This window comes from Antechinus flavipes, chromosome 1 (assembly GCF_016432865.1).
Source record: "Antechinus flavipes isolate AdamAnt ecotype Samford, QLD, Australia chromosome 1, AdamAnt_v2, whole genome shotgun sequence".
Classification (NCBI taxonomy): domain Eukaryota; kingdom Metazoa; phylum Chordata; class Mammalia; order Dasyuromorphia; family Dasyuridae; genus Antechinus; species Antechinus flavipes.
In genome coordinates, this window is record NC_067398.1 from 150,399,611 (window position 1) to 150,423,926 (window position 24,316).

The 24,316-nt window shown below is 34.1% G+C and overlaps 1 protein-coding gene across 2 annotated transcripts in view; it reads left to right on the forward strand.

The window, feature by feature from the left end:
• Window positions 1–24,316, forward strand: part of NLN (neurolysin) — a 137,960-nt gene that overhangs the window by 21,018 nt on the left and 92,626 nt on the right. For both annotated transcript variants that reach the window (XM_051991252.1, XM_051991251.1), the window contains exon 2: window positions 19,585–19,844. In XM_051991252.1, coding sequence (XP_051847212.1) covers window positions 19,613–19,844 — 232 coding nt within the window. In that variant the 5' untranslated portion in view covers window positions 19,585–19,612. The remainder of the gene's footprint in view (window positions 1–19,584; window positions 19,845–24,316) is intronic.

Genomic DNA, 24,316 nt, shown 5'->3' on the forward strand with positions numbered 1-24,316 from the left:
TTGGGCCACCTAGCCGTCTCTCCAACATTATACATTTCTCTCCTTCCTGCATTCTATACAAGCATGCAGAGTCTTTACTCAGGCACCCTGCCAGTACCTTTGCTTTGATGGTTCATCATGTCTGCAGTGCACTTCCTTCTCATTTCCATCTCCTAGAAACCTCATTGCCTTTAAGACACAGTCTAATACCATCTTCTGTCTGGTATCTTACCTGATCCCACCTTTTCCCATCTATTAGGACTATCCCCTCTCAAATATCTAGCATACATTTTGTATTTATTCTGCTTATATTTATTTTATAAATATATTTACAGATATATTGCCTGCCGTGATAGAATAGAAATTTCTTGGAACAGTAATTGTTTTCTTTAGCATAGTCATAGTATCTATGTCTATATCTACATAGTAGAAGCTATATAAATAGTATTTCCCTTCCCTTCCTTTCTCATCCCTTACCTTCCTGTCTGCATATCAAATGACTAAAGGATCTAGTTGTCTACAAACTAACTATTCTTTGATCTCATTCACTGACTCACCATCTCTTACTTGCTCTCTCTGTATGAGCATCCCTCAGGGCTTTGTCTTTTATCTGGATTGTTATCACCTCTAATAATAATAGCTGACCTTACTTATTTAAAGCTTTGCTGGCACTTTATAAAAATTTATTTGATCTTCACTGTAACTCTTAAGTGCTATTATTATCCCCATTTTACTGATGAAGAAACTAAGACAGGCTAAGGTAAAGGGATTTGCCTAGGGTTACAGCTAGTAAGTGGTTGAGGAAGGATTGTAACTCACTTTTTTTCTCTGCTGCCAAGTCCAGTGTTTAGAGATCCATTGAACCATTTCAGTTGCCCTTTACCAAGATGATTTCCAAATCTTTGTATATAGATCTTCTCCTTGAAGTTCAGTTTCCCATTTCTTATTTCTTGGTCTATAGCTCTACCTTAATGTCCCATAGGCAATTCATTATCAACATATCCAAAATTTAATTCTTCATTTCCTCCACCCCCAAACTTAAACTTTTTGCCAACTTTTCTTTTGTTCTCTAATAACCCTCAATTACTCAGATATGTATCACCTTTAATTATTCTCTCTCATATATAATCAGTTGCCACTGTCTAAATCCTGCTCCTTTCTCCAGAATATCTCTTTGTTCCTTTCCACTTACTTCTACCACTATAGTTTATCACCTAATCACTCTTTATTTGGGTTATTTCCTCTCCCTGCCTCTTCTTTCCCTTCTTGACTCAACTAAGTGACATAATGGATTAGAATGCTCCACCTGGAGTTGGGAAAACTTAAATTGAAATCATGATACAGATACTTACTAGGTGCATAACTTAATCTCCCTCAGTCCGAATTTTCTCATCAGTAATATGGGAATAATAATAGAACCTATCTGCTAGAATTGTCATAAGCTTCAAATAAGGTAACATTTACAAAACTTAAAGCCACTTGTTAGCTATTTTTCCTTCACACAGTTGCCAAAATATTTTTCTTAAGGCATTGACCTGCCTCTGTTACTCCATTGCTCAAAAAACAACAGCTTCCTGTCTTTAGGATATAATACAAAATCTTGAATGATGCCTTCCATGTTCTGGCTCCGATCTACCTTTTCCCACCTTATTTCTCAACAATCTCCTTACATTTTTTAGCCAAACTGTTTGTTATTAACTGTTCCTCAGGTTTGACGTGCTAAATTAGGATGACTCATTATAACAAATGGAATAAGGGTTCCTTGAGTTAAAGGAATTAGAAAATGATGAGGTTTGATCAAATAACTCATTTCAAATCCTTCATTTTCAGCAAATATCTCTCAATTCTCACATACTAAATAATTGTGATAACTCTATAGCTGTACCAGGAAAGGGAAAAGGAAACCCATGCACAAGACTAGGGTGTCAAAAGGAAATTAATCAAAGGACATTTTTTTATAGCTCTCTGAAATTGAGAGAATGATACCATGGAACTCTATTCAGTCAGTTGAGACAATTGATTGAGACAATTATTTTACCTAGATTTGGGTGGTGAGACAACTCCAAATGCTTTTTTTCATGGGGAAAGTCCCACTTTTAATGTATATGTTAGAGATGCTTTCTCCTTTTTTCATGGGGAGGAGAATCAGGCCTCTGCTTTCAAATCTGTACTTTGGGATCTTTGAGAGAAGTAATTGGTTGAAGGAGGTAAACATATGAAAGTAGAATACTAATTGCTATACTCAGGGTTGCTCATAATAGGGGCATGAAGAGTCTGTTCTATGATATCTGCTGCCATGGGACCATCTGGACCTTGACTCTATAAAGTTAATTTTGAATGAAGAGTATATTTATCTCTATACATCCATCTATCTATCTATCTAAAATATGTGACAATTAACAGAAAATACATGCTGATTTTCTTGTAATGATGGAGAAAGGCAAGATAGAGATCAGAGTTTTTAATATTTTATTGGAAAGGGAGAGATTTACTGGGACCAAATGGATCCATGGTTTGGTCACAGGGCTGAATGAAACCATTGTCTCAAAAAATCCAGCATCCAGCAGCCAATGTGAGTTCTCTATGACATATTTATACACTGTAGCTAAACAAAGGCAGGGAGGTGGAGTCCAACTCTGGTGATCAGGAATCTCCAGGCAGGAATCATAAATCCAGTTCTGACAGGTTGTGGGGGTAGGACCATAAATTCTAACAAGCTGGGAGTTAAGAAAGTATCTGGCTAGAGACAGAATGTCTTCATTCCCCCTTTTTGAGTTTACATATTGACAATTTATAACCTTAGAGCAAATAGCCCTGAGTTATATCAGTCTTCATGAAGGGTGGGGAGGGTTGGGAGGAGGGTTGCAACAAAGGGGACTGAGGCAGAACAATTAGGGAAACTGAGGCATAACCAATTTAGGGAAACTGAGTCAGGACAATAAAAGAGAACTTTGGCACAACAATCTGATGTGCTAGTGAATGCCTTTAGGTTATTCCCACAAGTAAGGAATCAAAGATTTTATAAAGGTTTTTTTGGATTTTCATCTTTGGGGTTCTACATACAAAATACTAACAAATAGGGTAAGGAGAATACTCTACTACTCAAAGATCTTAATAAGAGGATAAAAGCCATAGTTATTGATATACCTACATCAATAAATAAATATGTATGCACGTATGTGTTCTATATAAAGCAGATTGATGCATTCATAGAGTGCAGAAAGGATAGATTTGTTCTTATATGATTAAAAAAAAGAGACCATATCCTTGTGCACCTTAGAAAGTAGGCTTATGGGAAATGTTGCAGCAGTTTCTTTTGTTCACCTTGCCACACATGCTTACCTCCATGAACTTCTATATACTTGGAATTCCTTTCCTTCCTATCACTACCTTTCATAGTCCATTTTTCCTCTCAAACATCAGCTCAGATTCTACCTCTTTAGTAAAGCCTTTCATGATATCTTCAGCTGAAATATCTATTCTTGAATAATCAAGAAGTATTATTTCTTCAATTCTCTTGAGTCCTTTTGAAGCTCTGTTTAATCTTATTACATCTTACTTGGAGTTATACTTATCTGTATATATTATATTGTATATATATGTATAGTGTATATATTATATATCCCCCACCCTCAGAAGAATGTAAACTCCTTATAACTTCTTGATAACTTGATCTTGGACCATATTGTCTATTTGTTCTAAGGATTCCATAAATATCATGTTTCCAACCTGTTCTTCTAAATTCCAATCTTTTTGTTGTTAATCTCAATTTTTTTCTGTATCTAGTAAGTTATTCTTTTCCTCCAAATGGCCCAGGTTTTACTTCTGATTCCCCGCTGGCTCAAACACTATTGCTATATATTGCCTCATCTCAACCAACACATTCTGGCCTGCCCTGTTGGCAATTTACACCATTTTCCTGTCCAAAGTTTCATCCCTGAGTGGGTCTTAAGACCTTAATTATTTCTTTTTTCTTCTAATAAACACCAAAGCCAGTTTCTGGTGCAGGTATCTGTCATTTTAAATAAACCTGATATACAGGCTTTCTAACTAAAGGAACTGGTAGAGCAAATTCATTATATTTTATAGGATAAGAAGCTTTGAACCTAATTTTTAAGTTTGGAGAGAATCATATTAGCAACATCTACTGAAAAATGACATTAAAATATTATGGTCAGGAAAGAAGAAAATCATAGTGTAAGATCCCTGTTAATGTAATATAATGCCCTTTGTAAGTCCCAGTATTGTCCATTATTTTAATTCTTTGTCAACATTTCTCTTTTTACATTTATTATCTTTTAACACTACTCATATTTCCCAGTATGTCCCTTCTCCCCTCCCAGAGAATTATCTCTTTCAAGAAAGAAAAAAAAAAAGGAAAAAGAAAAGGAAAAAAAAAAACTAGTTCTGGGAAACAAAGCAATATGTGATAAAAAGTCTGACAATTATATGCAGTGTTCTATATCCATAATCCTTTACCCCTGGAAACAAGCAGAAAATCATCTTATATCTCTCCTTTAGGAATAAGTTTGGTCATGATTATTTCACAGCATTCAGTTTCATTATCAGTATTTTTCAATTCAGTCAAATCAAAGATTATAACATCAATTTAATTGTGGAGATCAGTGATTAAATAGCAGTCACTTAATGGAAATTCCCTTTAAAGTGAGCTCTGCTAGACATCTGTTCTGCTAAGTAGAGATGCTAATACATGCCAATACTATTCCTCATCTAAGGAATCACAAGGGAATAAAGAATCAGTGTTCTGCATTAAGAAAAGCTTCTAAGATTTCCTTAAGTACATCACCTTGATAAAAGAAAAGAAAAGAAACTACCTTGAATTATTTATTTCATTGAAGGAATGTTAGAAAGGGTTTATAGACTTCAGAGAAAATACTTTCTTGAGTAGTTTACAAATTGCCAAAGATGGCCTTAATTAATTAATTAAAAAGGGAGTATAGGATCAGATCAGAGAGCAAAGTGCAACTACCAATGTAGTCCTGGTTTAGGTGGCTCCTTTTTTCTTTTATAAAAGATGATTAAAACTGTCCAGTCCCTGAACGGGATGAATACTACAGGAAACACCCATCTATCCATAATCTTTGAGACCATCTTTAATAGTAGTACAGATAACAGAATAGTCTTACAAATAAAATACACATTATTCACACTTGTCTACTGACAAAAATTCAAATAGACCTGGAATTCAAATAAAACAAAAGCATTTCTATAGCTTCTTTGTTGTTTATTAGTTAAATATTAAGAATTTTAAGTGGGACCATAATCATTATACTTGTGTATTTGTTTTTGTTGATGACTATTAAATTTGTCATTACAAACATTTTTTAATGCATCTAGCTGTCATACTTTTCTTCATTAAAAGTAGGAGTGATAAAGAGAGAAAGTCATAAAATTATAAAATCTCAGAGCTAGAAGAGCTCCAAAGACTTATATTCTAGTCTTTATATAAAACATAAATTCTTCTACAACTCCTGGGCCTTAGTTTCTTCATCTTGTAAAGTGAGGAAGTTGGATTAGATGATCTTTAAGCTTTCTTCCTCCTCTAAAATTTGTAAAACATCTGCACCCAGTGACCACAAAGTTTCTGCTTAAAATGATAAGGAAAGCGCTCCCAAGCTATTCCATTCTACTTATGTACTTTAATTATTAGGAAATATTTCCTGGTGCAGCTAGTTGGTGCAGTAGCACTAGCCTTGAAGTCAGAAGGACCTGAGTTTAAATGTGGCCTCAGACACTTAACACTCCCTAACTGTGTGACTCTGAGCAAGTCACTTAACCTTAATTGTCTCAGCAAAAGACTAAAAAAAAAAAAGGAGGGGGGAGAGGAGAGAGAATATTTCCTTATATTAAATCAAAACCAATTTTCTTGTAGTTTGTGTTCCTAGATCTTCCTATTAGTGGCAAAAAGATTGATCCCAATATATCCATTCCTTTTTATTGATAAGAATCAGATTAGCCTTTCCCCTGGTCTCTTCACTTCCATTCTGAGGTATAAAGTTATTATCAAAACAAGTATAAAAAAAATATATATATATATATATATCAGTTTCTTTGCTTAGAGAAATCTCTTAACAGATGTTCATATAATGAGATTATCCAATCACAGCCAAATTGTTTCAACTTGTTGTTAACCATAACTGTTTTGTGATCTGTATTAGAATGAAATCATCCAAATTAATGCTTACCCCAGGATATTGATTTTTTTTCATCCTCTTTTGATCCTTACCACTAAGTTTTCCACCATGATGTACCTCTCACTTTCTTAAATTTTAGCATAGGTATTCCTCATATATAAAGACACTCTAAGAGCCCTTGTCAATCTAATTTGATTATTTTATATAAGATTTACCCTTCTATTGCTGTATTCTAGTTATGAGACTCATCCTATTAAGTCTTGATAACAACTATGTGTTCTTAATAGAAGGCAGTTAAGACTCTTTACTTATTACCTATGTATTGCACATTATTATGGCTATATGGAGCCATGAATGTTGGTTTGGCTTCTTCCCAGTTATTGGTGCCTATAAATTACTGACAGTTTTCCTTATTGGCCTGTATTGTATTTCCCTGCTTAAGAATATATCTGTTGTTCAGGGAGGACTAGCATCTCTGGTATGAGGGCCTTTTGGGGACTGCTCATCCACCTTTGGTGTTCAATCAGTCATCCAACTTTTACCTGTGGCTCCAAGAAATTGCATTATGTACACAGGCCACATGCCAGTAAAACCACCTCAGCAGATGGACAAAATGAGATTGAAGATAATCAATAGGCCCCAAACTGGTCTGTGAATTGGAGGAATGTTTACCCAAGCTTGTGAAAACTTCCCCAGAAGAGTAGCCAGATGAGAACAATTTGTTTTGGTGACCATAAAGGCAACTGAGTCAGGTTCTGTGAAGCTCTTAGATATCCGTTGAAGAAGCCCAGATCATCCACTGCATCCTAGAACATTAATGGTTGTCTTGCCTTTTGTCCTGCCACTGGATTTCCTAACTCTAGGAGAGAGAGTGAGATAAAACTTGGTACAACTCTGCCTCACTTAAATATCATATGCACAAGTTAAGACATCGGCCTGTGATGTCATTGGTTCTCTTTGAAAATGAAGTACAAAACAAGAGAACTGTTCAGTTCTGCACACATATATTGTATCTAGGATATACTATAAGATATTTAACATGTATAAGACTGCTTGCCATCTCGGGGAGTGGGTGGAGGGAGGGAAGGGAAAAGTCAGAACAGAAGTGAGTGCAAGGGATAATGTTGTAAAAAATTACCTTGGCATATGTTCTGTCAATAAAAAGTTATTTTTTTAAAAAAGAAAGAAAAAGAAAATGAAGCACAAATGACAACCCATGAATTACTGGAGAGTTTCCCTGCTGTTTTCCTTGTCATACCTGATAATCTCTTTGTAATTGACCTATTAGTTGCATTTCACATATTTCCCACTCTTTTTTTTTTCAGTTTTAACCATTTTTTGACAGAAGAAATAAATAACAAATGAATCATAGTTCAGTGATTTAACTTAGGAGTACGTTGACAACATGTGATACAGACAACTCAGAGGCAGCTTGACCCAACTATGTAACTGACTTTATATTTGCACAAATGCATTAAAGAAGGATAAATTCAGTTAATGCATGCATAGATAATATCCATAACTTGAGTAATTGAGCATGACTTAGGGTATTGCATCAAACTTTTTGAAAGTTTTATTCTATTCTTTTTGCAATTAAAAAAAAATCTATTTCCTTTCCCGCCTCTTGCCCCTCCATTGAAATATAAAACCCAAATCCTAATAATAAATGTGCACAGTCAAGTAAAAACAAATGCCCAAATTGGCCATATATGCGTTTATTGTTGTATAGATTGCTCACCTAATTTTGCTCACTTCACTTTATAGTTATTCAAATTTTCCCAGATTTCCCTGAAATTTAACCTTTATCATTTTTAAATATTCTTTTTAAATTCTTTTTAAATTTTTTATTTATTTATTTTTAGCATGGTAGTATTCTAACATATTCATGTGTATACCATAATTTCTTCAATCATTCCCCAATTGATGGACATTCTTTTAGCTTCCAATTCTTTGTCACTACACACACACACACACACACACACACACACACACACACACACACACATACACACACTTCTCTTTGGAGAGTGTATAAAACTTTTTAAGATAAAACATGATAGAATAGAAAGAGCTATTTATTTTTTATTGAGATTCAGAGGATTCAAGTCCTGTCTCTGCCACTAGTTACCTGTGGTAAACTGTGTAATCTAAGAATAATCATTTAACTTGATTAAACCTTAATTTCCTCAGCTTAAAAATGAAGTTGCTAGACCAGATAATCTCTCAGTATAACCCCTCTTAGGTCTAGATACAAATCTATTTATCTTTTTGTCATTTCATTCACCACTTGTGGCTATAACTATAGTCCTTTGTACTTGTCTTAGATTACTGTCTTATTCAGAAGAACTGAGTCATTTATAGTTGGTCATCATGCAATGTTCCTGATACTATAGACAGTTTTCCTGTTCTGCTCATTTCACTTTGCATCAGTTCATACAAGTTTTTCTAGGATTTTCTGAAATCTACCTGTTCATCTTTTCATATTGCACAATAGTATTCCATTACATTCATATACCACAGCCTGTTCAACCATTTCCCAATTGATGGGCATCTCCTCAGTTGCCAGTATTTTGCCATCATGAAAAGGACTATTATGGCCTATAGAGAGCCAGATTTAGGCCTGGTACCTCTGGGTTGAAGTCTTACCTCTGAGGGGTGTGTGTGTGTGTGTGTGAGTGTGTGTGTGTGTGTGTGTGTGTGTGTGTGTGTGTGTGTGTGTGTGTTTATATTTGCTGTGTGATTCAGGCAAAGGCTGCAGAAAAGTTGCTAATTTGCATTTGTAGAGGGAATTTTATCCCTGAGAGTTCCTTACACCATTGAAATCACAGATTCAGAAGAAAAAAATTTGAATGTTAAGTTCCATTGCCAATTATCTTGCCATCTGGAGGCAGCTAGCTAGAAGGCACAATAGATGGGGGCTGGAGGTAGGAAGATCTGAGTTCAGATATGACTTTAGACCCTCACTAATTGTATGTCACCCTGTGCAAGTCACATGACTTCACTTTGTCTCAATTTCCTTACTGCAAAATGACAATTAAAATAGCACCTCTTTCCTAGGGTTGTTGTGAGAATCAAAGGAGATATCTGCAGTGCTCTTAATACCAGGCCTGCCATATAGTAGGCACTCAACAAATGCTTATTTCTTCCTTCTTTCTTTTCTTCCATAAGCCTCAAGAATAATAAGTGACCAGTTGTAAGGCTAAAGAAATGGGAGGTACCAATTCCCTAGTTCATCAGTAAGTTTTTAATTTTAATTTTTTTCCCCAAATGCATGTAAAAACAATTTTTAACATTTAGGGTTTTATGTTTTTTGTTTTAAATTTTTAGTTCCAAATATCTCTTTTATTCCTTTTCTTTCTCTATCCCAGATGGTAAGTAGTCTGATATAGGTTATAGATATGCAATCATGTAAAACATTTCCATATTAATCGTTTTGTAGAAGAAAATTCTAAGAAAGAAAGAATAAGAAAGGAAGAAAGGAATCAAGCTTACTTTGGTCATTATTCAGACTCAGATAGGATTTTTCATCATGAGTCCTTTGGGATTGTCTTGAATCACTGCTGTATTGCTAAGAATAGAGAGCTAAGTCATTCACAGTTGTTTATCTTACAATATTGCTGTTAACTGTGTACAGTGGTTCTGCTTACTTCACTCAACATCAGTTTACATATCATTCTTGTAGTTGTTTTTTTTTTTTTTAATAGCTTTTTATTTACAAGTTATATGCATGGGTAATTTTACAACATTGACAATTGCCAAACCTTTTGTTCTAATTCTTCCCCTCCTCCCCTCCCCCCATGGCAGGTTGACCAATACATGTTAAGTATGTTAAAGTATAAATTAAATACAAAATAAGTATACATGTCCAAACAGATATTTTGCTGTATAAAAAGAATCGGACTTTGAAATAGTGTACAATTACCCTGTGAAGGAAATCAAAAATGCAGGCGGACAAAGGTAGAGGGATTGGGAATTCTATGCAGTGGTTCGTAGTCATCTCCCTGAGTTCTTTCCCTGGGTGTAGCTGTTTCAATTCATTACTGCTCTATTGGAACTGGTTTGGTCCATCAGAACTGATCATCATATAGTATTGTTGTTGAAGTATATAATGATCTCCTGGTCCTGCTCATTTCACTCAGCATCTTGTAGTGTGTTTGTGGGCACTGGTCATTATGACTGGCCCTTCCACTGTGCTACTACCAGCCATATTCTTTCTCAGATACTAAACTATATAGGTTCTGTCTTTCATCATCATCAGGAGACATAATTTATTGAGTATTTAATTATATCACTGATCTACAGCATAGCTAGATCCCTTTGTAGGTAGCTAGGTGGCACCATAGTGTATGGAGCATTGGACTTAAAAAGAAACTTACCTTCCTGAGTTCAAATCTGACCTCATAAACTTACTAGATGTGTGACTAGCCAAGTCACTTATATCTGTTTATCTCCGTTTTCTCATCTGTAAAATGTGCTGGAGAAGGAAATGGCAAAATCACTTAACTCACAAACAGATAGATATGAGTGAGTAATACAAAAACCTAAAAGAAGTCTCTGCCTTTTCTGAGTTAACTCCATAGAATAGATAGCATATATATGAATAGTAAAATAAAAATTCTGAACCATTTGTGAATAGGTATTTTGGTAAATTGCCACAGCTAAAAACTGGATAATCCTATACCCTTGACCCTTGTTTTTTTTAGAGATTTTTACTTGAGAAATAATAATATGTACTTATTTTTCAATATATAAACTATAAACTACTTTTTACTGTTATGATGAAGTCCCAGTCCCTCTGGTGGAACTATTCTGAAAGTTCTCTGAAGTACTGTCTGTTTAAAGATGTAAGAGAAAAAAAAAAGATTCAGAGAGAAATACCTACCTGACCCTTTGCAGTATCCTGGCCTCCAAAGCTGGGTCACAACATAGTCCATTATTTTCACTTTATAAACAATTTTCACTAACAGATTCTGTCCAAATAATAAGAGAAAGCTATAACAATAATTATAGCTTTAAAGAACCAAAGAGAAACTGTTAGAGGTCTTCTTGTCTGATTTTCTCATTTTATAGATAGGGACTCTGAGGCCTCTAGAGCTTAAGAAATTTGCCCTGGATTAAATAAGTAATAAGTAACAAAACCAGAATTCAGATTTAGGCTCTCCAAATCCAGCCAACTTTTTGCTGTGGTTAGCTATATTGAAAAATATCCTCACTTGATGAAAAATTTAGAAATTAACATACTTGATTATGTTTACACTTTTATTCCCAGAGGTATTTATTTGCTTTAATAAAACCTTTTGGGTTTACTATTATTTTGGTATTAAAAAATATTGGCCAAGCCTGTATCTCTGCATTGAAATTTAGGATTTGCAGAGTTCTAGATGACTCTGGCATATCTTTGTTTATTAAGCAACTGTAATCAAGGTAGAAGGTTTTTGCAATTACCTTTGAGATTAAAAGTATAAATATAAGCACATTGTATGAGTTAATTGTTCCTCTGGGCTTTGGATTTGAGTCAACATTGATCTTTAGTCATAACATATGCAGAAAGAATAGAGTAATTTCAGTAGTGATTATGGAGTATAGGCAAGTAACATAATTGGAGAATGATTTAAGAGAAGGGTCTTGAGAACTTCCAGATTGGATGGGCTCTGGACTAAGTCAGATTTAAGGAGTTTATTTAAATAAATAAATAGCTTTTGCAAGAAGCTAAGGACTTTGAGTAATATCAACACACCAAGGAAACTGTTGAGCCTGAGATAAGTAGGGAAGTAAATATGGGTCCAAGAAGAAAGGAAGAATATGGAAGGGTCCTGGGAGTTCTAGTCATTAAAGCTTTTGGAAACTTACATTTCTTTAACAATTTAAGGAGTAGTATGCTTGACTAAAATGAAAGCAATTTTGGTAAGAGTGGGAAGACAGAATTGAAGGAAAAATCTGGAAATAAAGAATGTGAAATAATTGTACTGGAGAGATGGCTGGTGAAGACTTCATAAAGAGTGCTATACTTGAAGTTTAGGAACATCTTAATTGAAATCATCTTCTGACACTAGCTAGGTGACCCTGAACAAGTCCCTTTTCACCCTATTTCCTTATGTGTTCTTTCTTGTTATTCTTGATAGTAATATAATGCATATGTATGCATATATAATGCATAATGTACCATAGTGCTTTTGCAATACCCCAGATTCTTTTGAATATTGTCTTCCCCCAATATATTGTAAGTTTTTTGATTTAAGGGAGTGTGTCTTTTTCTAATATTCCTAATTCATAGCACAGTATTTGGCACATAGTAGATGCTTAATAAATGTTTATTAAATTAAATTGAATTTGTTCCAAATTACTTTATTCAAGCCTTCCCATTTAGAAAAATCTTCATCATTTTTTATGGTATACTATCTCATTATAGCTTATATACCATTTTCCCCAGTCCTTTCTCCAATCTTTGGATACTTTCTTAATTTCCAGGTTTTTTGTTGTCGTGGAGTATTGTTGTGAGTATTTTATTATATATTATGCCTTGCTTCAATATGCTCAGTAGTGGGAAATATCTTTTTCATTTTTCACTATTACATACAACTCAGCTATAAATTGTACAAAAAGCTCTTTGTTTTCCTCTTAATTACTTCTTTGCGGAGTAAGTGTATATTCCCATTAATGGGATCAATGAGTCAAAGTTACCATGTGTTAGAAAATATTTATTAGGAGCATTAAATACAAAAGACAGTTCAGAATCCCCACATCTGTTTATCTTCAATGGATTTTTTGCATTTTGTCTATTGTGTTTTTTAAGGAATTCATTTCTTCAGTGGATTTTTTTTTTTTTTTTTTTTGCATTTGGCCATTTGTATTTTTAAAGAAATTGTTTTCTTCAGTCAATTTTTTCCCTTTTTTTCCCAAATTGTTGACTCTCCCTTTCATATCTCTCATTTCTTTTCTCATTTTTTCTTCTACTTCTCTTACTTGCCTTTTAAAATCTTTTATAAACACTTCCAAGAAGCCTATTTGGGCTTGAGATCATTTCATATCACTCTTTGAGATTTTCTCTGTGGACATTTTGTCCTCATCTGAGTTGGTGTTTTGATTTTCCCTATCACCATAGTAGCTTTCTATGGTCAAAGTTCTTTTCTGTTTCTTGCTCATTTTCTTTCCTTTTCTTTTTTTATTTCCTCTTTTGTGACTTTTACAGTTGAGCTCTGCTCCTGAGGTAAAGGGGGCACTATCCTAAGCTTCCCATGCAGCTCTAATTGGCTCAGAGCTTTGAGCACATGGGCCCCTTGTGTTTGGTATTTTGCCCACAGCATAGGGTAGTCCTACCTGCTCTTTACAAGAAACAGCCCAGTTTCTCTAGGTGGCAATTTGCCTTCTGAACTGGGGCTGGAAGCTGCCCCACTGGTCTTCTGTACTACTGAGCCTAAACGGAGGGTCTTAGTTGCTGATATGCTCTTATTAAGACCCTAACCATCCATCTCACTGGCTTTCCTAGTCACTGTCTGAGCTGAGCTGAACTCCCTTTTCATCCCAATGAGATTGACCTTTCTCTAAGTCCTTCAAATCTCACATCTATGTATCTTAAATTAAGAATCAGATATAGTGAGCATTGAATATATTACAATTTGCAAAAATTGACAGGCAGTAATTTGGAACTTATAACAGAATCATCTATCTGTGTACTGTCAGACCATGTACTTTTTAGAATAAGCATCTAAGTCAGTACCAAAGTTAGAAGAAAAAAATTAAAATGAGACCATATAGCAAACAATTAAAACATTTCCTTCTTGACATATTTACTGACACTGAAAAATGGAAAATTGATAAAAGGAATAAACATCACCAATTTAAAATAGAAATTTCTTCATAAAGAAAATTATGTTACTACCTCATGTAACAGTAAGAAACACAAAAAAATGTTTTCATTAAGGTTAGTAAGATTGCCATTTAAACCAAATCCTATTAAAAAGTATTTAAGGGTAAAATCAGAAGGAAAACAAGAAATAGAAGAAAAATAGGAAATACATATCGAGATTTCTAAAACAAAGTCTTACTTACATCAGCGACAGTGGAACACCTGTTTTGGGACACCAACATAACTGTCTATGGCATGTTGATTGGAGAATCAGATATACAATAAAAAATAAAATCAAAAGATGCATAAACAGTAGGACTAAATTAGAGAGCTATATTGGAAAAGACATAATTTTGAGAGTTAAGGAACTTATATCGTGTGTGTGTGTGTGTGTGTGTGTGTGTGTGTGTGTGTGTGTGTGTGTGTGTGTGAAAAAGGAGAGAGAATACTAAAGGATGGAGGGGAGGGAAGTCACAGTTTTTATTATTACCAAAAAAAAGTTTAAGAAAATATAAGTGACTACCAATTCTACAAAATGTTGGCCCATTCTTTAAGAATATACAAATATATTCAAAGCAAATTTCATAAAAGAGGACAATTGGGCTTTAACAACTTTTATTTTATAGTAGATCGTATTTATAGTCTTGTAACCACACAATTAACACAAAGACTTGCCTATTATGCTTATTCTTTGCTAACTATAAATTTTTTTTCCATTTCTGTGCCTTTGCATAAGTTGACCCCATGCCTAGAATGTGCTTCTTCCTCATCTCTACCTCTTTTTAAAACTTTTTTTCAATCTATAAAAATCTACTATTGCCCATCCTCCCTCACATTGTGAAAAGAACAAAAACAAAACTCTGTTACAAAAATGTATAGTCAAGCAAAATAAAAAATAAGTCCATCACCTGTCTATCAGAAATTAGGTAGCATTATTAATCATGAATTCTCTGGAATCATAGTTGCTCATTATGTTGATCAGAATTCTAAAGTCTTCCAAAGTTTTTTGTCCTTAGAATGATATTATATATAGATGTTCTGGTTCTGCTTACTTTTCTTTTTATTAATTCACACAACCCTTCTCAGCTTTCTCTGAAACTGACCCCCTAGCATTTCTTATAGCACAATAGTATGTCATCAAATTCATATGCCATAATTTGTTCAGTCATTCCCCAAACTGATGCTACCCTGCCTCATTTACCAGTTTTTTGCCACCATAAAAAAAAATAGCTTCAATAAGCATTTTGGAACATATGAGTCCTTTTCTTCTTTATTTTTAATCTCTTTTTTTTCTTTGCTAACTATAAACCTAATATTGGTATCTTTGGTTCACAAGATATGCAGAAGCTGGGAAGATGCTTTTATTAAGTGCTTGCTATATATGCCAGGCAGAATTTATAATAACTTTCTTGGAATAATTTCAAATTGTTCCAGATTTGTTGGACCAGTTCACATTTTCTTTAACAGTAAATTAATGTATCTGTTTTCCCATAGTTCATTCAGTATTTGTAACTTTTCTTTTTTGTTGACTTTGCCAATCTGTGAGTATATTTGGAATTAAAGACAGCATCTTATCTAGATTTTAGCCCTTCTCATCCCGTTACCAGTACCAGACAAAAGTCCTTTTGCACATTAGGTGAATATAATTGATTTAGGTATGTTTCCTGTCCTCAAGGAACTTATAATAATATTTGAGAGAAAAGTCATAACCAGATATCATGAACCAGAATTTTGAGTGAGTTTCAAAGTGAGTATTAAGAGACAGTAAATGAAACAGGAGTTGATCACCATGTTAAGCAATAATATCAAGGAAAACTTCAACGTGAAATTTGTATTTGAGGTGAACTTTGGAAAAAAAATGCATTAAGTGAAAAAACTCTGAAAATATAATCTTCAAAACATTCTGCAAAATAAAAGAATAAACATTAACTCAGAGAAAAACTGTGACAAATCATATAGCCAGATGAAATACCTTTGCAACAGCTTCATTAATAGCCTGTCTCTACTTTATTGTTTAGTCATTTTCAGTTGTGTCTGACTTATTTGGGGTTTTCTTGGCAGAGACAACAGAGTAGTTTGCCATTTCTTTCTCCTACTCATTTTACAGATGAGGAAACTGAAGCAAACAGTATTTAAGTGACTTGCCCAGGGTCACACAGCTAGTGTCTTCCTGGGTCCAGGCCCAGTGTTCTATCCCTTTGGTCATCTAGCTGCCAACTCTCTGCTTTATAAGCATTTATCCTTTGCAACACAGGAGGCACAACTTTCTGCTCTTACCCCCATCATTATTCTTTCCCATAAATTTTGATGAAAAGTGTACCATTCAGGACTAGAAATCACATATTGATGTGTATCTGGGAATAGTTTAGATAATAGAAACAGTTAAAAATAGCATGAAAGAAATGAACTGTTGGTAGAGCCTAATTATTTTTAACTGAGAAAAAAAATTCAGAATTTGATGTAATTTCGGGAATTTTCTCTCCTATAAGGATTCTTGTTTTCAAATCATCCTTGTATTTCATAGCAAAAGAGAAAGTCACACCTGTCCTCTATGCATAGCATGTAGCATTTAGGCTTGGCAATTGGAGGAAGTGGAGGAGTGATGCACTGTCTTAGTCCTTAGTCCCTTAATTCCCAAGGGCAGTAAGCACAACTGTTTCCCTGGCTTTAAAAGCCCTATGTAACCTAACACAGGTGCTGTTAAGGCACAAAAAATGGGGGGAAATGGCCAGGGACCCACAGCAAGGGCAAAATCTTAAAAATAAACGGAAGGGAAAGAGGGGAGGAACATTAGGGTGAAGTAAAATGTCTAAGGGATAAAGTTGAAACAAGAGGGACAAACTGGAAGTGTTTTAAATATAAGTTTTGGAGGACTTAAATTTTTCCCTCCAGCTCAAGAAAATGAGAAAAGAAGGAATTGGGGAGAAAACCCAGAGAGAGGGAAGAAAAGTTTTCTGTGAAGAGAGAAAAAAAATTCTTTTTTGTCTTTTGGAGTTTCGTTCTGCTTTTTTAAACCAGCAACTGAGGTGAAAAGTACTTTCTAACTTTTCCCTTTTCCCTGTACTGACCCTTATTACAGTAGTTAATGAATTCAGAAAGGCATTGTTTTTTACATATTAAGATAATAAATTCAGGAATAGATGAATGAAAGATCTATCTTTGTAGTCAAGGTGAAAGTATTCATTCCTTCATCAGGATATCTAAATAAAAATCAGATGTGTTTATCATAGTCAAAATGATATATATGATAGGAGTGAAATTACCACAGATGGGGGCTGTTCTGTGAAAAAGTAAGCCTAACCAGTAAAATTTGTATTCCTGGTATGAAATGTTGCATAGTACAGCCGAACTTCAATCAGAATTTCAAATCATCTGTTTAAATTTACATTTCTAATTTGTTTTTCCCACATTTGTCAATTAACTGAAGATGATATCTTCAGCTATCAGTTTTTTTCCTTGCCTTAAAATTCAAAGTGCCATTGTTGGTTTCCATAGAATTTTGGTAATTAGTAGTTGTGTTGAATAGCTCCTCAACTTGAAAAGAAAACCTTTGTCTATTTAATTAAAACAAAGGTTTTATATTAATTCACATATGTACATGCAGCAAAGCACTGTGGGACCTACTGTGTATAAGTATTTGCTCAGCATTATGCTTAGAATGTAATGGGTGCTTTTCATGTTCTTTTTCTTCCCCTTTCTCCTTCTTCTTTCCCCCTCAGCAAATCAGGCTCTCAGAGTAAGGATAGCTAAATTTTCCCTTAGAGTTTTAACAGTATTCCTGAAAAGTGTGGGGAGGTAAGAGTGGAGTGATTCTCCTGATACTATAGGCTTGAGTAGCCATTTAATATCAATCACCAGCTATATTTACTATTTCTCCCCCTCCCTCCCTAAATGTTTGACCTAGTAATTAACTCCCAGTACCATTTAATCAATTAATATCAATTGGTTTTTACAAAGACATTTTTTACTAAGAAGATATAGCAAGAAACAAAGTATAAATACATCCCATCTATATGAGGGGTACATTCTCTAAGTCATTTCAGTCCCTGGGGAAAATGGGTTCACACTTAAAGCAGTTGCTTTTAAAAATGTGCTTTGCCAAATTCATTTCCAAAATATAACACAGCCAATGGATGAATTGTTTACTCTTAGCTGTCATTGATCTATTACTTTGACGAATCAAAAAGCTTCCTCCTCACTGGGCTTGGCACCCAGTAAACTGGCACAGAATCTGACACAAAGATAAAATCTAATTCTTTGTGTTTCCAATACTCCTTCACTTAGAGCAGGGACAAAAACAGGGTCATTTGCACACAGTGCAAATGGAAGAGTAAGCTTCTGGTACTTTCTCTACTTGGTAGTTCTCAACTTATTGCCTTCTCACTCAAACACAGGGAAGGAGGAAAAAGAGAGAACAATTTGCTCCCATAGGAACCTTTTGTTTGCAGGCCCAGTTCCAGCTCAGGAACCAGTTGAAGAGGCCTTTTTTTCACTACTCAGTAAGCAGACAGGAAACAGTCGTCAGCAAGAATACATGAGTATGCTTCAAAGCTCGTGTGAGGGGACTATATTCATCACAGCACATTGTGTATGCTCCTAATGGCTGGGCTCTAATTGGTACATTTCCCCAAACATACATAATAGATTGGCACTTGATTTAATTAGTAGAAGAGAGACTTATCCTTTAAAACTCCAGGATATCTAGAGTCTCAATAATGTGTGTTGCCCTGTCCCCCCATGATACATGGATTACTGAACTTCAGCTTTTTGATCTTATAAGGGTACCAGTGCTGCACAAATATAATCCGTTTGTTATCCCTCATCATTGCCCTGTAAACCACGGCCCTCCTTTTTCTGTCATCCATGTCTTTGATGTTATCTTTTACATGACTTTTCATGTGCATGTCTTTTAGTCTTTGGTATTTTTACCCATCATGCATTTCTCCATCATCCTTTAGATGAACTGCAATTTTGATTCTTCAGTCATTTTTGGCATTCCATGTTTCAAAGAGCATAAAGCTTGACTGAAAGAGTATTGATGCTAATAGTATACTTAAAAAAAAAGATAATTAAGAAAGACTTGAGAATGCTGATTGTGTCGATGACCAGAGGCCATATAATAAAACATGCTACTCACCTTCTGACAAAGAAGTGATGAACTCAAGGCATTTAGAAGGAAACACATATTTTTTGACAGGGGCCAAATGGGAATTTGTTTTGCTTGACTGCATATTTGATAGAAGGATTTTTTAATTCCCTTCTTCTTAGTGGAAATGCTCATTTTATTTAGTGTTTGTTAAGTTCGATTTTTAAAAAATTTCAGTCATTGCCCCTTTCTGTCTAAATGAATTGTGTTCATTTATATTTTTATTTCTTAATTCAGCTAGGTGACAAGCATTATTACTTAAGTATTTTAACAATAATGATAGAATCAACAAACATGGTATGGGAAAAAACTAGAATGAGATTCAAATCCCAATTCTAAATTTTTGTTTGTTTGAGTTTGAACAAATTATTTTGCCACTCTTGAAGTCAATTTCCTCATCTGTACCAGCTTTTATGATCCTGTCTCCTAATTAAAATTATTTCCTAAATCTTTTTCAGAACTGGTGGTTCCAGGATTTTCTTAAGAATGACTTTAGGAAGAGAAATTATGTCCCCTCTTCAATTGAAGTCTTCATCTTCAGCAACTAAAAAAAACTTTTTGAAATGGGATCTATCACCAGAACAAATTAAAGCAAGAACTGAGGAGCTTATACAACAAACCAAGCAAGTGTATGACACTGTTGGAATGCTTGATATTGAGAAAGTGACATACGAGAACAGTTTGCAAGCACTAGCAGATTTAGAAGTGAAATACGCAGGTGAGTCTCAATATATTAGGGCATATAGCTTTATATATATAAACATATTTCCATATTAATCATTGTGAAAGAAAAGAACAAAGGGGGAAAAAGCAAAAGAAAAAAAAAAGCAAACCAAAAAAAAAGTCAAAATAATTTACTTCCATCCACATTGAGTTTCCATAGTTCTTTCTCTGGATATGGATGGCATTTTCTATCCCAAGTCTATTGGAATTGTCTTGGATCACTGTATTGCTGAGAAAGGCTGAGTCATAAGAAAGCATTTTAAATTAAACTCAGCAGACATTTGATCAGCATCTACTTTGTATAAGCCATTGTGTTAGCACTGAGGATTAATAGGCAAAAATGGGAGATAGCCCCTACTTTCAAGGAGCATGTCTTCCATGATCAGAGACTCATAACCTATGGTCCATAAATTCATTATTTAAATATTTTGATATACATATTTCAATGTAATTAGTTTTCTTTATAGTCCTGTGTGTCATTATAAAATCTTATTAACATCTTGAGGAGAGTCCATATCAGCTTCACCAGATTGCAAAGAGGATCATGACACAAATATATCCCTAGTTCAAGTGGATACTAAATTTGCACTAATAAGTAAATAATAATTGGAACTTTTGAGAATTTTTAAAAATTTTGCCTGTTAACTAATCATTTTGTGTTAAATTGTCTGTGTTATGTTTTGTCTGCTTATTCAATTTTTAGATTTTTAAGTTGAGTGGTATTCTTTCCAGTTTCTTTCTAGATTTGAAGCTACTAACAATATGCCTATAACTGATAACATTGAACCAAGCTTGCATAATGTCTTAAACAACTAAAAAAAAAAACAAAACTAATTTTCACCTCCTGGATCCAAGTTCAAAATTTAGTCATGCCAGCTCTTAGCCATCTCCTAGTGTTGCACCACAATTATATAATGTGGGGTGTTCAGTGTCCAAGTTGTTGACTGCCCAATTCAACAGTGAAAGCAAATTCTAATTCTATCTAGTTCTTTGTGAATGAGTAAGAGAGGAATAACTTTTCAAGTTATTGTTTATTTAAAATCATGTTTCTAAATTTGTCTGTGCCTATTATGTTACTGATTTGAGATCATGAGCCATTTAGCTTTCCTTTTTATTTTTTGTTAATGTCAAAAAATCCAATCAAGATTTTAATTGTATTATTAGCTACATTCTTTTATAGGAATATTATACATATTGAGCTTGATAATTTATATTTTATTCTTTCTTTGGAAGAGAGAATGAATTTATTTTAATCAGGTCTTAATTTTTTAATCATTACAATGTGGTAATGCAGAGAGATGGTTTATTGTAATTGCTTTAATAAGGATTACATTTGTTATGTATCTAAAGACTTGTGGTTCTTCTGAGGCAGCTACTTGCTACATTGGGTAAAGGCCTAAGCTTGAGATAGAAAGATTTGAGTTCAAACTTAGCCTCTGTGTGTCTCACTTTCTTCAATTGTAAAATGAGGACCATAATAGCATCTACCTTCTATTGATGTTGTGAGTATCAAAAGGCAAAATATTTGTAAAGCACTAGTCATAGTGCCTGCCACATATATAAGTACTTAACAGGTATGTATTTCATTCTTCCCTTTTTTGGAAGATCTTTGCTTCTTTGAAATTTCTCCACATTTTGAATGTATGAGCTTTATTTATTTCGCAACTTTGGAGAGATTGAAAAGAAGAAAAGAAACAAAAGGAATTTATTAAGTATTTACTGTGTGTCAGAAACTGTGGAAAGCATTTTACAAATGTCATCTTATTTGATCCTCACAATACTCTGTTTTTGAGATGTATTGTCTTCTTCAAACTTCTTGAGGACAGAAACTAATTTGCTTATACTTGTAGCGCCAACACTTGACACAGTCTGTCACATAATTAGTACTTAAATGTTTCCTCTCCCTACATATCTACCTTTAGATCAATTTTGACACAGCATTTAGTCAGAATTACTTCATGAATAGATTTTATGAATGACATGGAAAATCATTGTTTTAGAATCCATTGGAAAAATCCTTTCAAAAAATTGGAACAAAGGGTCTGGCAGTTGTCAATGCTGTAAAATTACCCATACATATAACTTGTAAATAAAAAGCTATTAAAAAAAAAAAAGGAAAAATCCTTTCAATCATGTGCAAGAATTTATGGCACAATGAACTGTGAGCTTGTAGGTTATTTACATATTAAAGATTGGAAGCCATCTCATAATAAATAACTCCTCATCAAAAATCAGACCCCGTTGAATAGAGCCCCAGCCCTGGAATCAGGAGGACCTGTATTCAAATCTGGCCTCAGACACTTAACACTTTCTAGCTGTGTGACTCTGGGCAAGTCACTTAACCCCAGTTGCCTCCACCAAAAAAGTAAAACAAAAAATCAGACCAAGTGAAGACCTTTGTCTTCATATCTCTGTGTGGGGAGAATAATCATTTTATTTACTTACTTTTGCAATTATGAATATGTTTATACTCAATCTGTTTTAGAATGGTACTATTAAAAGACACAAGAAATTTCAGAGTTTTTCATATTAGGTGCATAGAAGCAAACATTACAAGATTTTTACCATGTGTTGGCAATCATACAGTTAATTATAGTTGAGAAAAGTAGATGAAAAAATGCACTAGTGGCTAAGATTTTCTAGTGGTCCTATATTGTAATAATGTTATTATTAGTGGTATGTTATTACCATTCCCATGAAAAAGATAAAGCATGTATAATTCAGTTTATATCCTTATATGGAAATAAAGGATGAGGCTGGTGATGTCACAAATGAAGTTACTTTACAATTTACAGAAAAGAAAAAAATAAAATAAAAATTGAAAAATAAATTCTACTATAAAACTTTACTTTTTAAAAAGGGAACCTAGAATGTTTTCTTGGCTATATTTTTGTTAGATAATGCAAATCCTCATTCTCTTTCCAAAGATTACATCACACATGCAAAAGTCATTAGTAAAAAATATTTTAAGATCATGATGAAATTTCATGGTAAATAGTGTAATCCATTGGTTTTAAGATATTGCTCCATGAATAAAACACTTTTATCTCCTTTGTATTCAGTCTATCCTTCTCTACCAATTCCATTTTTTCCTATGCTCATATCTCCCCTCATTATCCCTTGACCCTGGTTCTCCAAGTGATTCTAATTTTTCCTTTCCACTCCAAGCTTACAGAATAATTAATCTACATGTTCTGCCTTCACTGCCTTATCACCCACTCCTTCTTCAACAATTCCACTTAGACTTTCATTACCACCATTCTACTGAAACATCTTCTCCATAGTCACTGATTTTATCACCAAATTCATTATTACTGGGTTGTTGTTTTGTGGCATTTCCTCTCCCTTTCTCATTCGCCATATCTTTTTCTTTGACTTGCATGACATTAGAATGTCATGTAATCCTGTATAAGTGACACATCTCTCTTAATCTTTCAATAAACTTTCATCTTCTACTTCTCTAAGTATGAACCTCAAAATTTGTCCCTTTCCAAAGGCCAAGAGTGAAAATTATATTGGAAATCAAAGTTGAGGATTAAAAAAAGAGAGAGAGGGACCAAAGCCTAGTTAGGAACTCAGAAATCTCACATATATTTCATGGATACTTTTTTCCAGAAGTGAATCATAAGGCACCAAACATCATGTGCAACTCATAGTATCTCTCTGTCTCTGTCTGTCTGTCTGTCTGTCTGTCTCTCTCTCTCTCTCTCTCTCTCTCACACACACACACACACACACACACACACACACACACACAAGAAACTTATTATCTGAACAGACAGGAAACTACTAGTTACTAACATGGAAGACATTTCTGAATCAGCTATCGATGTTAGTCATACCATCACCTGTTTATAGCAGAGGTGAAAAGATAAAGAAGAGATAACATCCCTAAGCAATTAGAGCAGATCATATTTAAACAAGCTATTGAAGCTTAAAAAAATTAAAACAACTGGAAATAAGATATAAGACATTGACCTTGATTATCATCATTTGCTCAATAAGTTGAAATGATTTGGCACAGTTCTTAAAAAAACAGGAGAAATCACCCAAAAACTACCTCAGCTCCCCACTCCCAAAATCTCTTTGCAAGAGGGGCGAGACATAGAAACCAAAGTTAATACTAGTTTAGAAGAAAAGCTTAATTGTAAACATTACAGAATAAGATAGTAGAAGATTCCAAATTACAGAATAGAGGGGGGAAAAAAAGCAGTGAAGAGAACAGTGAGCCTGCATAAAGCTGGGTAAGGGACCTAACCAGTCAAGTCAGCCCAAAATCATTGATAGTTTTATTTAACCAAACTCCTTGGGAAAAGTTATCTTCACTCACTGATTACATTTTCTCCCTTCCATTCACTTCTCAACTCTTTGCAATCAGGTTTTGATGTCATCATTCATCTGAAACTGCTCTTTCCAAAGTTAATGATCCATTAATTGCCAAATAATGTACAATAATTTTCTCTACAT